Raw genomic sequence first — 14,656 nt, forward strand, 5'->3', positions numbered from 1 at the left:
TCAACCCTTTATCAAGTATAGTAGAAAACCTTTTGTATATGCACGCGTGCACACACACATACACATATATAGTATGTATGTATAATATGATATATATACTTTAGAAAACATGAATTTTTGCCTAGCTAAAAAATTTATGACATTTTGGTTCCACTTGTTTGACTTGGTATGAATAGAATACTAGATTTCTAATTTATATTTATTCAAAACTTTGATATATTTTCATGTATTTTGGCATCTAGTATCACTGCTATGTCTAGAAAGTCTATTATCTTAGTGATTTTTAAAAAAATTGAATTAGGATTGAATCTTTTAATTCAATTCTGAGAATATAAAGAAATACTATCCTGGTTTAAAAAAAACAGGAAAATAAATGTGGCACAGTATTATTAACTAAAGTACAGATTTTGTTCAAATTTCAAAAAAAAAAGAGTTGGATAAATCTGTGATAAACTAGGTCTATTATCAGTATTTAAACACACTACCCCCTCCTCTGATTTTCATGTAAGTGATAAATTAAATCTTTTAATTAAATGAAATATTCTTCTATCTTCTGGAATTAATTTTATTCTGGGGATGATTCACAAAAGGACTATTCGCTACCATGAAATTACAACCAGCACTATAGCAACAAGATTATTATGTCAACACAGACAGTGGATTCTCAAAGCCTAAGAACAGAAAAAACAAGGTGAAAAACACATTCAGCATTTCTCAAAACTTCTTTACATTTTGGTTTCAAGTAACTGGGTGATATTTCAAATTTATCAGAGATTTCATGCTTTTAACTTCTACAGGAATTAATGAATTTGGACCAAATCTAGTTGTTACTAGAGGAATTAAGATGTAACTCTAATGTTATGTCTTAAAACAAAATATCTGCAGTCTTAAAACATCAATGATATGTTTATTCACAGAAGCTTCCATATTCAAGTTTTTAAAGACTTTCAATTAAACTTGGCCTGCGGCTAAAGGTTATTGAGACAAAAATTTTAATAAGGTTTCCTTTTTTTTCGTTTATAAAGAATCTTCATTCAAAGTGGACATATGGCTCACAATATATACACTATGCTAGTAAATTGCTGGCCCCACATCTGGTTAATATGCAACATGTGTTATTTTAACCAAATGAAGGTCACAAAGTCACTAATTTATTTTTAGTAAATATTTAAACCACTGTATGAAAATAATAGCACATTAGGCAGGAAAGTTTAAAAGTAAACCTAAGCTCAGCACTCAGATTCCTCTGGTGTAATCATCTGATCAAGTTACCTAAAGCACTGAAACGTGTATATAAACTTACACTGTGAAAGAAAAACAACTTGGGAGGGGAAAAAAACTGTTACAAGATTTTAGATAAGAATAAGTATTCAAGAGATGGAATTTAGGGGCAGGAGTAGTTTAATTGAGCACAGAATAATATATACAGGAAGCTCAATGTCAAGTGTGTGACTAGTTGAATGAAAATTTTAACTAACTTCTCCACTAAAAGAATATGACAAGTCTTTACTGGCTGCAAGTTCAAAGGCCAGGTGTGAAAGGAAATAAAACAGATGTGTTAAAGAAAATTCAGTGAAAGTCATTTTTCTTCCCAATAACATTTTTGAGAATGTGTAGCTAGTGGTAAAGAACCCGCCTATTAATAGAGGAGACTTAAGAGACGTGGTTTTGATCCCTGGGTCAGGAAGATCCCCTGGAGAAGGCTATGGCAACCCCCTCCAGGATTCTTGCCTGGAGAATCCCATGAACAGAGGAGCCTGGCAAGCTACAGTCCATTGGGTCGCAAAGAGTCAGACACAACTGAAGTGACTTAGCACGCAGAATGCATGGCAGAAGTTTACATGCACAACTTTGTTTTCTTTGCTTTCTTTCAGTAAAGGAACTGAAAAAAGAGACTAGATATGGTATGGCCAGGAGATATTACAAGAATGGTTTTATGACAGTTCAAGGCCAACTCTGAAAGCAAGTTTATAAACTTTTTAAAAAGAGTGTGTTACTATTTCTCTGTCTTTATGTGCTATATTCAAAAACTTTTTTGCATACGTTTTGAATTTGGAAAAAAGACAATGAAAATCGTCTAGTACACGCTTCTCATTTTATACATGAGGATACTGAGGCCCATAGAGGTTGAATGACTTATCCAAGAGTAAAGAATAAACTAATTGTGGACCTAGTGAGGAAAAGAAAAAAGGTCTCCTAATTGTAGGTATCACTGAATAGAATTTTTTTAAAATCAAGAGACCAAACTCAACCATTCAGCTGAATAAATATCAAAACATAAGAAAACTATCCTAGCCAGGCCTCTGCTGGCAAATGAATGGCTCATTTATCTTCAGCTTTTTTTCTCATATCACTTCTATGATTTGATTGGTAAGCCCAATTATCAACTACATTAAATCATAGGCCATGAAAAATCAACGTTGGATGAAAACTGTATTCTGCCTCTAAAGCAATGATTTAGAGTCATAAATCCACAGTGTTGTATGCACAAAATCATTTTACAGTTTTGGTTCACATATTTGAGATAGCATATAGGCTAAGAAAATTATTTTCTTCCTATTCATTTATTTTCTATTGTGTCTGATCTGTCACCTAATGAAGTTAGTTGTAATAAAATCAACATTATTGAATTTAGCTTAAACGCCTTGAGGAAAGCTCTGTAATGAAGTGCTATTCTGGAGTGTTTGAAGTCTGAAGGGAAATGAGTTGTGACAACACAGGAAGCTCCAGTATGAATGGACTTCTCATGAAATAAGTGAACTTTTTACTGATTAAGCCAAAGGACTGATGAAGAGTCATTTTGGTCGTTGTCCATCTCTGGAAAACAAAATTAGTATTTCTCTTAATATCAGATGAACAGAAGCTAGCACAAGCCAGTTTCTCTCCTAAGGAAAGGGGTTTTATGATAAAAATTTTGCAGCCTGCTTGGAAAGGAAGAGGAAGGAGTCTTTGCCTTCGATTAGTGGAATAGGCTGTCTGCATCATTTCCTTTCCTCTTTTGTAGTCAAAATCCTTGGAACATACACAAATTTATGAGTTATCTTATAGAATCTAGATTAAGCAAACTAATTATATTATGCTTGACTCCAAGTTATTAATAGAACTTGCCAATTTTTATTTGAATATTTATAAAGAATACAAGCAGTAACTAGATAACTAAAGGAAGGGAAGAACAAAATATATAACCATGCTTCTGACTCTAAATAAAGCATTATGGTGACTGTGTAAAATCTTTAGCAATAAAGAACATTGAAAAACAGTAAACAAATATAAAAAAAATCCCAATCTCTTTTGTGAATTGGCATAAACACATTAAAAAAAAACTACAAACTAAAATAATTTTACAAATACTTTTCTTTTTCCAATCGTTTTTATCGTAAGACTTTCAGCAAATTGAGACACTGAGGGACAGGAAATTTTATCTTCTTATAGCAAATTAAGCTGTACACAATAAAGTGAGTGAAGGGGAAGAAACAGTTTTGAAATTTTTTTTGATCTAACATTGTATAAATTACAAATATTAGAATTGTTAAGCTGCAGTTAACTTGTCTGTACTGGTTTCTTTCTACACTGAAAGATTCTTTCAATCTGTGCAATACATTGAAAAGCTTCAACTATAATTTTTCATAACCTAGTGATACTCGGAGAAGGCAATGGCACCCCACTCCAGTACTCTTGCCTGGAAAATCCCATGGACGGAGGAGCCTGGTAAGCTACAGTCCACGGGGTCGCGAAGAGTCGGACACGACTGAGCGACTTCACTTTCACTTTTCCCTTTCATGCACTGGAGAAGGAAATGGCAACCCACTCCAGTATTCTTGCCTGGAGAATCCTAAGGACGGCAGAGCCTGGTGGGCTGCCGTCTATGGGGTCGCACAGAGTCGGACACAACTGAAGTGACTTAGCAGTGATACTCAGGGATATCAAACATTTTTGTATTCAAGGTCATCTTAAATATTTTCAAGGGTATGCTATCTTAACTAATTTTTACCAAGTTGCCCATTCCCATGAAGGCACAAACATAGTAATATGAGTAAAACTAGTTTTTCCTACTCCTGTGGAATCATAGAATGTTACTTATTTAGGACAAATTACTATTATACTCCTTTAAAGATCCAGAACTGTTAATGTCTGACTGCCCATAGTCCAGTCTGTTTGGGCTGCTGTTTAGAGCAAACAACCCAGCTGTAAAGATGCTATGAAATATTAAGTGGTCTTCCTAGTGTTTGCAAAACTATCCACCTAGGAAGACAGGTAGCAAGGTTGTTTCAACACTGCCAATGTTAAAGAGCGAAGAAGAAGTGAAGAAGTGAAGTCGCTCAGTCGTGTCCGACTCTTTGCGACCCCATGGACTGTAGCCCACCAGGCTCCTCTGCCCATGGGACTTTCCAGGCAAGAGTACTGGAGTGGGGTGCCAGAGCAAAAACAACCTGATAAAGTTCAACTAGAAAATCTATGTTGCATAAAATTTTTAAAAATTATGAAGCCTGAATATTGAATGCCCTGCATCTTGGGGCTTGTTTGGTTATTGTGATGATGTTACTGAGTTCAATGCCACTAAGAACAAGAAAGGAAAAGAAAAACAAAATGATGAGTGGTGGTGGGAGCAAACCAGAGAATAGAAAAATCTGTGGACAGGAGTATAAAATTAAGCTGGGGGGAAAAAAATTCAAGGGAAATTAGTACTCAAGATGCAGTAGAGAATGGAATGCAGGAAACACTGTCAGCTGATTTAAATGCTACAGTCTTGTTGGTTACATATCAGTGAGAGCTCTCTTTTGTTTCAAAGAAGGACTTGAAATGTTTTTGCATTATTAATGAGGTGAAAGATTCCAAGATGGAATTTTATAGTTGATTAGCAAGGAATAATATGTACTGTCAGCATGCATATTTCTATTTAAAACGTTATCTAATGAACAGAGTTTATGAAAATTTATGGTATGTGAAGGAGGAAGTCAAAGGTAAGTGGAACTTAATCGAAAAAAAAAACAAAAAAACAACTAGCACATTCCTGTTTGCTACTGACCCTCTTCAGTTGTTGTTGTAACTGTTCCCTCATGGACTCAGGACAATTGTCCAGCTGGGTCTTCTGCTCGGAGTAAAGCTCCTGAAGCCTCTCTAGTTTTTCCCTTTCAGCATCAAGCTTTACCTTCTCCTGAAGTTCAGAAATCAGAAAATAGAAGTTACCTTCACACCCCAAGCAGGCGTTAGTGAACATTTCCCAAGGATAACACAAATAAACAAACACTCACAAACTCCAGACATCCTAGGAATGTAGAAACATATCTTGTTAGTGACTAAGATAAGGGAGTCTAAGTGGAAGTAAAGACAAGGGGCCCCATGTCTGCATTCTCCAAACCCAGCCCACTCCATCGAGTATTGGCAATGATCCCCGTCTTTCCTTCCTCCCTTCCTTCCTGCCACCATGTTACAAAAGCAGGGGAAGCAACGGTCATGTTGGTCAATGGTCAACAAAGAACAAAAGAAATGCCAACCAAATTCCTAAGATAGCCCTGCAAAGAGTCACTTGCCAGGGAACCAAACAAAGCATGGCTAGTATTTACCTTGAGCACAGTCAGAGTCCAATTTGCTGAAAGCATGTGTTAAACAAACTTTGGAAATTATTTAAATTTTGTTTTCAGGTTAGAGGCATGTTAGGTGCATAAGTTGATACTCCAGTCATCTGGAATAGTTCTAGCTCTTTGGCAAACCTCAGAGCTTAAGCAACTAGAAAATCTGCTGCCAAGGAGAGCATCTAGTTCAGATGTTGAGAGAGCTAATAAAAATGCAAGGCTGACAAAGCAGCAAAAGGAAGACTTGTTAGACAGTTTAGATACACCAAAGGCGTGACATTTATTGTGGAGATAAGGAGTTCCCTACAAAGACTGACATAAAAAATAACTGAAACGAGGACTGTGGAAAAAAGTAAAGGAGTCAGAGAACAGAAGAGAAAAGAGAAGCTAGCACTACATCCCTCCCAGTCACACACTCCAAAGTGATCCTGGATGTTTTCCAGGGTGTAACAGGCAAATACTGTAGTACACTATTATACAGTCTTATAAGGCTGCCTCTTAAACTGAGAAACAAAGCTCCAATCTGTTTAGTGTCAGTTTTCCCATCTTATGTTCCTTTTATGATACTCTGGACCCTTGAAGTAACTTTCAGACCTAATTCTCCCCTTGTGTAACACTCTCAGCCTAAACTAAAGCACTTCAGTGGGATAGTAGCACCACCACCAGTTGAGGCGTGTGTGCTCAGTCATATCAGACTCTTTGCCGCCCCAAGGACTGTAGCCCACTAGGCTCCTCTGTCCATGGGATATTCCAGGCAAGAATACTAGAGTGAGTTCCCGTTTCCTTCTCCAGGGGATCTTCCCAACCTGGGGATCGAACCTGCATCTCCTGCATTCGCAGGCGGATTCTTTACCACTCAGCCACCTGGGAGTTCCCCTTTAGATTACTCACTTTCAGTGGTGCTACCAGAAAAGCTGCATTCTGTTTTACGTCTCCTTGCTTCTGTCACTGTTCCCTGCCCCTTTGATAAGGAAAATACCACCACTTGACTTTCTTATGTTCACTACTGATTTGGTAGAAATAAAGCTGGCTTCCAAGCATATTACAGAAAAAATTTTTTTTGAAGTATGAAGATTTGAAGTAGCCCTATAAATTTATACTACTTTCATTTTTTTCATCCAAATGGTCATGATTTCCCATGTAAACATACATGTAAATTCTTTATAAAAGATGTTATATTTTAAGTCTAAAACTATAGGACATCAATACCTACATCAGTGCACTCGAGTCTTCACTTTTGGCTTACATTTTAAAATTTTGAGGGCATTTTAGAAATGTAAATTTTGATTTAAAAGCGCCTTTTTTTCTCAAAATGATTAAATCTAGAAGTCATAAAATGGAGACTCTTACCTCATATATCAGCCTAAAAATGATTCTACAACTTAGACTTTAGCAGACAATAAAGAAAGTTTCCTAAAAGGGAACTTCCTGGCAGTTCAGTAGTTAGGACTTGGTGCTTTCACTGCCAAGGGCCCAGGTTTAATCCTTGGTCTGGGAATTAAGATCTCACAAAAAAAAAAGAAAGGAAGTTTCCTGAGTCTTTAATGTGAAGCATGCTCACTATGCACAGCTGCTGTGTAGGAGTGACAAAAAGCAATGGTGTCTTACACAGAATAAAGGATTCTCAAGTGTTACCTCACGGAAAATTGAATATACTAGCACCAGCTACATTTAGTCTTTAGCTCCAGAATTAATCACTTTTTCCCTGGTGGCTCAGACGGTAAAGCATTTGTCTGCAATGCTGGAGACCCGGGTTCGATCCCTGGGTCGGGAAGATCCCCTGGAGAAGGAAATGGCAACCCACTCCAGTACTCTTGCCTGGAAAATCCCATGGACGGAGGAGCCTGGTAGGCTACAGTCCATGGGGTCGCAAAGAGTCGGACACGACTGAGCGACTTTACTTTTACTCCCTTAATAAAACCAACAATACAGAACACTTGTTGTCTTTTGGCTAAGAAAATGCGCTATTTCCCTTACTCGAAAATCAAAGATTGCCCTATTACATAGCAAAAGAATTTTATCCACAAAGAGTTCTGTTTCTAGGTACTGTATCACCAGAATTTGCACCCATTCCAGTTCCAAACAGAAAGGTAAATAAGTAAGAAAATTATTTATTCCAATCAAGCAGCAAATGTGCACAGCCCTAAAATTTAAAATCATATATGATAGAAAACACTGAAATGATATCTAAATGAAAAGGCCTAAAACACAGGTCTCAACTCCAAAGAAATAACCCAACTATTCCTCTAATGCTCTCAATTTTTAAACTGTTAATAATAAGCACAAATAAACAACTAGGAAAACATACCTTGTGTCTACATAGTGCCTTCCTTCTGAGGTGCTCAAAACGTTTGGCAATTCCATACAAGGAGGTGGTTACAAGAATTACGCAAGCAGGCACCATCAAAACCGCCTGCGGCTTCTCTGTGGTTATCAGTAGTGCTGTGGCCACTACCTCGGTCTCAGAGTGAAAACTCAATGGGGCTAAAGCTAGGGCAGAGGAAGTGAGGGGAAGGATGAAAGAGGGACTAGTGGCAGATGGGCCCGGCCATAAATCACAGGGGGCCGCAGAGGTGATATCACTCCTACAAGAGCCAACAGTAGACCAACAGCTGAGCCAGAAAGAAATGAATATACCTCTCTTCTAATTATTGTCCAGGAAGTTTTCAAAGAAAAATTAGCTCCAGGCAAGCGGTTGATTAGAGCTGAAAGTATCACCTTCTACAGTGAAGGTAAAATAGTGGGACACATTACATGACATTTCAGGGTTTGGGGAGTCTAGCTTTTTACATGTAACATATTAACACCGCATATCATCCTTGTTCCCCAGATTCAAGCTGGTAATGTCACCTACTGTAATTACTATAGGCACAGTGCTATTTTCTCTTTTTAATTTAAATTTTTTATTTTCTATTGAGTATAGCTGATTAACAATACTGTGACAATTTCCAGTGAACAGTGAAGGAACTCAGCCATAGATATACACGTATCCATTCTCCCCCAATTTCCTCTCCCATCCAGGCTGCCACATAATACTGGGAGAGAGCACATTTTTTCTTAGGTTCATAAATCCATTTTCAGGAAATAAATGAATTAAACTGCATTTTTAATATTTTTAACAAATTTAAATTACTTTGTTGAAAAAATAAGATTAATCTTTCAGGAATCAGAACAGTCCAGGAAGATGCAGATGTACAGGGGGGCATTTATTTAAAAAAGACCAGAACATGACTTCCCTAGAGACACGGCTGCCTCCATTGTTTTCCAATTGCCTTGTCTTCCCTGCATGGACTGGCAAAAATCCAGTTGGGTCATAAATTCATTGCCAGATTCTGCCTATTTTGCGTATTGAAGACTGATGTTCCTAAAGTGTATACAGGGCCAAAGGTAAATTTTTCACCAGCAAATGAAAGCAAAAAGCGCTGTGTGGAGTCGGGCCTACATCTGCTTTCACAGTGAGTTGTTCATTCACTCAGCCAATAAATATTTATAAGCGGACTAGAGAAAGGGAAAAGAGGTAAGTTGATCATTATCCCTATGAAGTACAGTCTAGCTAGTTCTGTGCTTATCAGCCCTGACCACATTAGAATACACTGGGAGAGCTTTTAAATATACCATTTCCCAGAGTTGTAAGGCTAGGGATGAAACATTTAAAAAACTTCTCCAGGTTTTCTCATATGCAACCAGAATCACAGAGTCAGCCAACCAGAATAATGTGAGAGCCAAAGAACTACAAAATGAAGTAAAATTTGATTTCTGTGATGAAGACTTAGGACAAAATACAGAATCCATCAAAATTTGTTCTGAAGATATTTGACCTTAGAACCTTGCCTTCATAGTATAAAAGTCCTCTCTTACAAGTAACATTCCAAACGTAAAGTTTTTACTTTTAGATTAAATGCCTCAAGTAAACCCCTCCCCCCAAAAGAACTGTGATATTCCAACATCCAAAATGCTTTCAAAGAGGAAAGACAAATTTCAAGATCAGAAGTAAAATGACTCTCTTCCAATCATACCAATGATCAGGAGAAGGTATAAATTTACCTTTAGTAATTTGAACATGTACACAGGAGTTGCCAATAATCTTGAATAAACTTAAAAATACAAGACTTTATTTTGTCAGATCTCTGGTTAAAAGACAACAATAAATTTTCTCTAAGTTGTAGTCTCAAAGGAAGGAACTGAAATTTAACTTGCTGGCTCTATTAGAATTTCACTACTACAAAGAAAATTTTTGAATGCCAATAAAAAAATAATTTTACCACATCTAACTAATATTTGGCTTGAGTTTACCCTATAAAGATGCCTAGTTCATTAGTTTATAGGGTTGCCAGATAAAATAGAGGAAACCCAGTTAAATGTGAACTTAAGATGAACAACAAATGATTTTTTAAATGTATGGTGGTGATTTAGTCGCTAAGTCATGTCTGACTCTTGGCGACCCCATTGACTGTAGCCTGCCAGGCTCCTCTGTCTGTGGGATTCTCCAGGCAAGAATACTGGAGTGGGTTGCCATTTCCTTCTCCAGGGGATCTTCCCGACCCAGGGATCGAACCCAGGTCTCCTGCATTGCAGACAGATTCTTTACCATCTGAGCTACAAGGGAAGACTGCTTTTAAATAAAACTATGTCTCGGATGGGGCTTCCCTGGTGGCTCAGTAGGTAAAGAATCCACCTGCAATGCAGGAGACTGCCTCGTTCCTTGGGTTGGGAAGATCCCCTGGCAGCCCTAAAATCTGGCAGCCCTATTAGCTTGATAAAGCTTTTCTGAAAAATTAAGATTCATATTTGTAATTTCCAAAGTATTCAGCACAGAATCCAGCACAAATAGGTACTGAAGCCATGCTTCTTGAAACACTGTGTCAAGTTTGCAACTGATGCACAGATATGTTAAAATTCATAATACCTAGGCTAACAATTTTTTAATGTATAACTTTATTTATTTTTGTCTGTGTTGGTTCTTAGTGGCTGCGCGTGGGCTTTTCTCTGACTGTGGCAAGTAGGGGCCACTCTTCAATGCAGTGCGAGGGCTTCTCATTGTGATGACTCCTCCTGTTGCGGAGCAGAGGCTCTAGTGTGTGTGGGCTCAGGAGATGAGGCTCCCAGGATCTACAGCACAGGCTCAATAGTTGTGGGGCAGGGTTTAGTTGCTCTGCAGCATGTGGGGATCTTCCAAGACCGGGAATCAAACCCGTGTCTTCTGCATTGCCAGGTGGACTCTTTATCACTGAGTCACCAGGGAAGTCCCTCTAAGCCATCATTTTTAAGGGTGCATGAGTGTGAGCTCAGTCACTTCAGTCGTGTTCAACTCTTTGCGAGTCTGTGAACTGTAGTACACCAGGCTCTTCTGTCCATGCGGATTCTCCAGGCAAGAATACTGGAGTGGATTGCCATGCCCTTCTCCAGGGGATCTTCTCAACCCAGGGATCAAACTCAAGTCTCCTGCGTCTCCTGCATTACAGGCAGATTCTTTGCCACTGAATCACCAGGGAAGCCCCCTCTAGGCCATCATTTTTAAGGATGGCCCATTCAAAGTCCTCTCTATACACCTTCCAGTCTCTTTCCTTCCAGCTCCTAAACCACATGGAGAGGTTTGAGAGGCATGCATTCTCAGAGGTTCAATATCAGGCAATTGTTCTAGAGCCAAAATTACTTATCTGAAATTTGTAAGGCCAAATGTGTTCTAGGTTTCAGAATATCCTGCATTTAATAAAGGTAACACAGTTTATAAAGCATATATTGCATGACATTTTCAGTGAGGTCTAGGGCAATACCCTATAATCAAATATACTTCTATTTCTGCTGCTACTTATGAATATTCATATCAAGTGTGAATATCAGTCCAAGTCAAGTTCTGCAACCATAAGTTTTGATGCCAACCTTATAAAAAAAAATGTTTTCCCCTACAAAACTTTTCAGAATTGTAGAGGAAAGATTATGGACCTATGTCCATAGACAGTTATTGTTGAAAACCCTCTTGAGAGGCACATTCTTATATTATTTTCAGAGGATTTTTTTTTCCTGTTGATTTTGACATATTAATTGCACAATTGATGGATGTTTAGTGTAAAAAACACTGGAAAATCAGAACACTATGAATTTATGTAATCAGACAACCATCAGAAAACAAATCACCCTAATCTGGAATCCTGTTCATTTAATCCCCAAATCCCACAATATATTTCCACTTCCTCTAAACAAGGAGCTAACTTTGAAATGTAAGAAAGAGGCACGGGAAGGGCTGGGTCTCTTCTGAACACTGCCTGTGACTTGGCAGTGACTCTGCACCCAAGAGGCATTAACACTTTGCATGGAATTCTAGGCAGACTCAGTCTTCTCCTGGCTCAGAAGGAAGGATGGGGAGGAAGTAACAGGTACTTTGGCAAGACGATAATGGAGAATACAAGTAACCACTTAAGATACGAGGCTTATTATAGAAAAATTAGTCAACTAATTGAAGGAAATTTCACTCAGGAACACACGGCATGGCATGGAGTGATTTAAGCTTCAGCTCCCACATTTAATGTGTTTAGCTATAAAAGTATGCAGGCCAGGATTGCTACAGTCTCACAATCTATCTGTGTGACGACAGATCTTTAAACAGAAGGACGGCTTGAGCTTTGTGATGACCCATCTGGGTGATAGGAAAGACTTCAACAAGACTATGTGAGCAAAGCCTTTCCTTAACCATTTTATTTAATTTCAGTACAACTAATTTTTGATTGTCATATGCTCAGGAGCAGGAATGAGAAGATAATCTAAAAATAGAGACACTGAAAAGCTATTTTCAGTTCTGAATTTTTTACGTTGTCAGAAACAGACAAAGATAGAGGGGAAATGGGCATAAACAAATGCAGAAATATGTCCAGCAGTTGCCCCAAATGAGGCTTTGCCTTTAGAGAACGGAAGCACTGGGGGAGGGAAGCCGTTCCAGCTCTGCCCAAACTGAGCTTCACGGTTCTGGTGGCTTACCAGTCACCAAGCCCATCAAACTAAAATAGTTTTCCAGTGCAGAGGTTAACAAGTCTCTCTCCTTTCTCTTGCTCTAAGAAAATACTATGGCTTTATGCTCACTGCTTCAAATAAAATCCCCTTTGAATTTATGTTCAAGCCTGATCCTTCTTTTTGTTTGGGGTTCATCCAAGCTCATAGAGCCTCGATTTGTGATGTGGCTGCTGCCTGAGAACGCAACAGGCAGACGGCCTTCAGCTTAGAGACACCTGGAAACAGGCACACTGATGGGCTTGACAATGGTACCCATACGGGCAATGAAAGGGCAGTCCAGGGAGCTACTGCAAAGAAGTATTGCACATATATGCATATGTACATATATGTGTATATGTACATGTGTATGTACACATATATGTATATGTACACATATACAATACATATATGTATGTATGTGCATTCAACCAATACATAATTAAATACTGTCTATATTTTATGTTGTATATATAATTATGCCTGTAGTTTATATTTTGAGCTTCCCTGGTAGCTCAGCTGGTAAAGAATCTGCCTGCAATGCAGGAGACCTGGGTTCAATCCAGCAAGATCCTCTGGAGAAGGGAAAGGCTACCCACTCCAGTATGGCCTGGAGAATTCCATGGAGTCCATGGGGTTGCAGAGTTGGATATGAGTGAGCATAGTATAGAACCATATAATAAACGGTGGTCACTTATGAAATACATCAGTTTATACTAAGCATGGAAAACAGAATGATAGTTCCCAAATAAGCTAAAAGAAATAACATTAAAGTCTGATCTTGAGAGCCAAGGAAACAATGTTGATAATTTCACACCAGGATTTGAACTCTGACGTGATATTAAACTTTTCTCCTATGGCTCCAGGCCTTGTCTCCAAAAAAATGAGAGCCAGGCTTACAGGATGTGTTGCCGACATCTGAATTGGAGTTTGCCCAACAGGAATATCTTTTCAGGTTTTGGTTTTCTCGTTCTACCGTTTATATCTGACAACAGCAACAGGTGTATGGGAAAGGAAATGAGATCCAAAAGGGTAAAGGCCACTTCCTTCTTCTGTCTTACACCCTGGCTCGGTGGGCAGCGTGATTACGAGCCCCTGGCATGAGCACCTGGACAGACCATCCCAGCTGTCCTGAAACTTGGCTGCACGTAGCTCTTAAGCAGGTGTTTGGCTCCATGTTTCTGAGTCACCAGACTCAGCCAGGACTCGCCATTAGCAGAAGATCCAAGGACAATATTCCCAAAGAATACTGGGCGGTATTCTGGCACCTCTTACGAGCTGGATAAACAGTGGATAACAGTGCCTACCTCTATTTCACAGGCTAGAGAGGGAAATAAATATCTAACAAGACCAAAACAAATATAAATGATAGAATGTGATTTGTGAAAGGACTGACAAGAACAACAGAGAGCATATCATCTGAGCTGGAAAGGACCGGTAGGGTTTTTTTGAAAAACTAACACTGTGCTCAAGCCTTGAAAGACAGAACCAACCAGACACAGAATATGGGAAAGGAGATTCCAGGCAAGGCAAGCTGATCTGCAAGGGACCCTGGCAGGGGCAGAGGGTGGGGTGGATCTTTGAACAAACAGAAAGAAGGCCACCACGTGAGTGATGTGAAGAGGGGAGAAAAGTAATAGAAACAGTCAGGATAGATAAGGAATTTAGGTTCATATAAAATACAGGGGAATACAAACTAGAATGATGTGACCTAATTTATATTTTAAAAAAGTCACACTGGCTGCTGTGAAGAAAATGGACTGAAGGGAAGCAAATGGAAATGGAACTCAAAGGGACATGTTGATGATTTTGAAGAGAATGCTATTAGGGGACATGCAGAGAAGTTAAAGTAATTGAAAAATAGCATTGTAATCAATTAGGAGTGGGGTTGATAGAGAAAGAAATATCAAGATCTGCTTCCAGGTTTCTGTTTGGGCATATAGGTGTATAAAGATGCCATTTCCTAGTGGGGAAACTAGAGGAAGAACAGGATTGGAAGTAGGGGAGGTGTATGGAAGGCAAGGGGAAGGATGAGATCAAGAGTTCAGTTACGGAGTGTTCAGCTGGAAATACCTGAGAAATAGCTCAGTGGAGATATCAGC

General features: G+C 38.7%; 1 protein-coding gene and 1 long non-coding RNA gene across 10 annotated transcripts in view; one reads left to right on the forward strand and one right to left on the reverse strand.

The window, feature by feature from the left end:
- PHLDB2 (pleckstrin homology like domain family B member 2) overlaps nt 1–14,656 on the reverse strand; it is a 162,098-nt gene that overhangs the window by 42,606 nt on the left and 104,836 nt on the right. For 6 of the 9 annotated variants that reach the window (XM_081542512.1, XM_081542532.1, XM_081542546.1 and 3 more), the window contains one exon: nt 5,027–5,155. The exons of the other annotated variants lie outside the window; for them this stretch is intronic. In XM_081542512.1, coding sequence (XP_081398638.1) covers nt 5,027–5,155 — 129 coding nt within the window. The remainder of the gene's footprint in view (nt 1–5,026; nt 5,156–14,656) is intronic. 9 annotated transcript variants of the gene reach the window in all.
- Nucleotides 1,007–12,740, forward strand: LOC145526587 (uncharacterized). The gene is made up of 2 exons (XR_014069005.1): nt 1,007–1,679; nt 10,133–12,740. It is a non-coding gene; the product is annotated as an uncharacterized LOC145526587 (long non-coding RNA).

This window comes from Giraffa tippelskirchi, chromosome 2, assembly GCF_054371585.1.
Source record: "Giraffa tippelskirchi isolate mGirTip1 chromosome 2, T2T-mGirTip1v1.2.pri, whole genome shotgun sequence".
In the NCBI taxonomy this organism is placed as follows: Eukaryota; Metazoa; Chordata; class Mammalia; order Artiodactyla; family Giraffidae; genus Giraffa; species Giraffa tippelskirchi.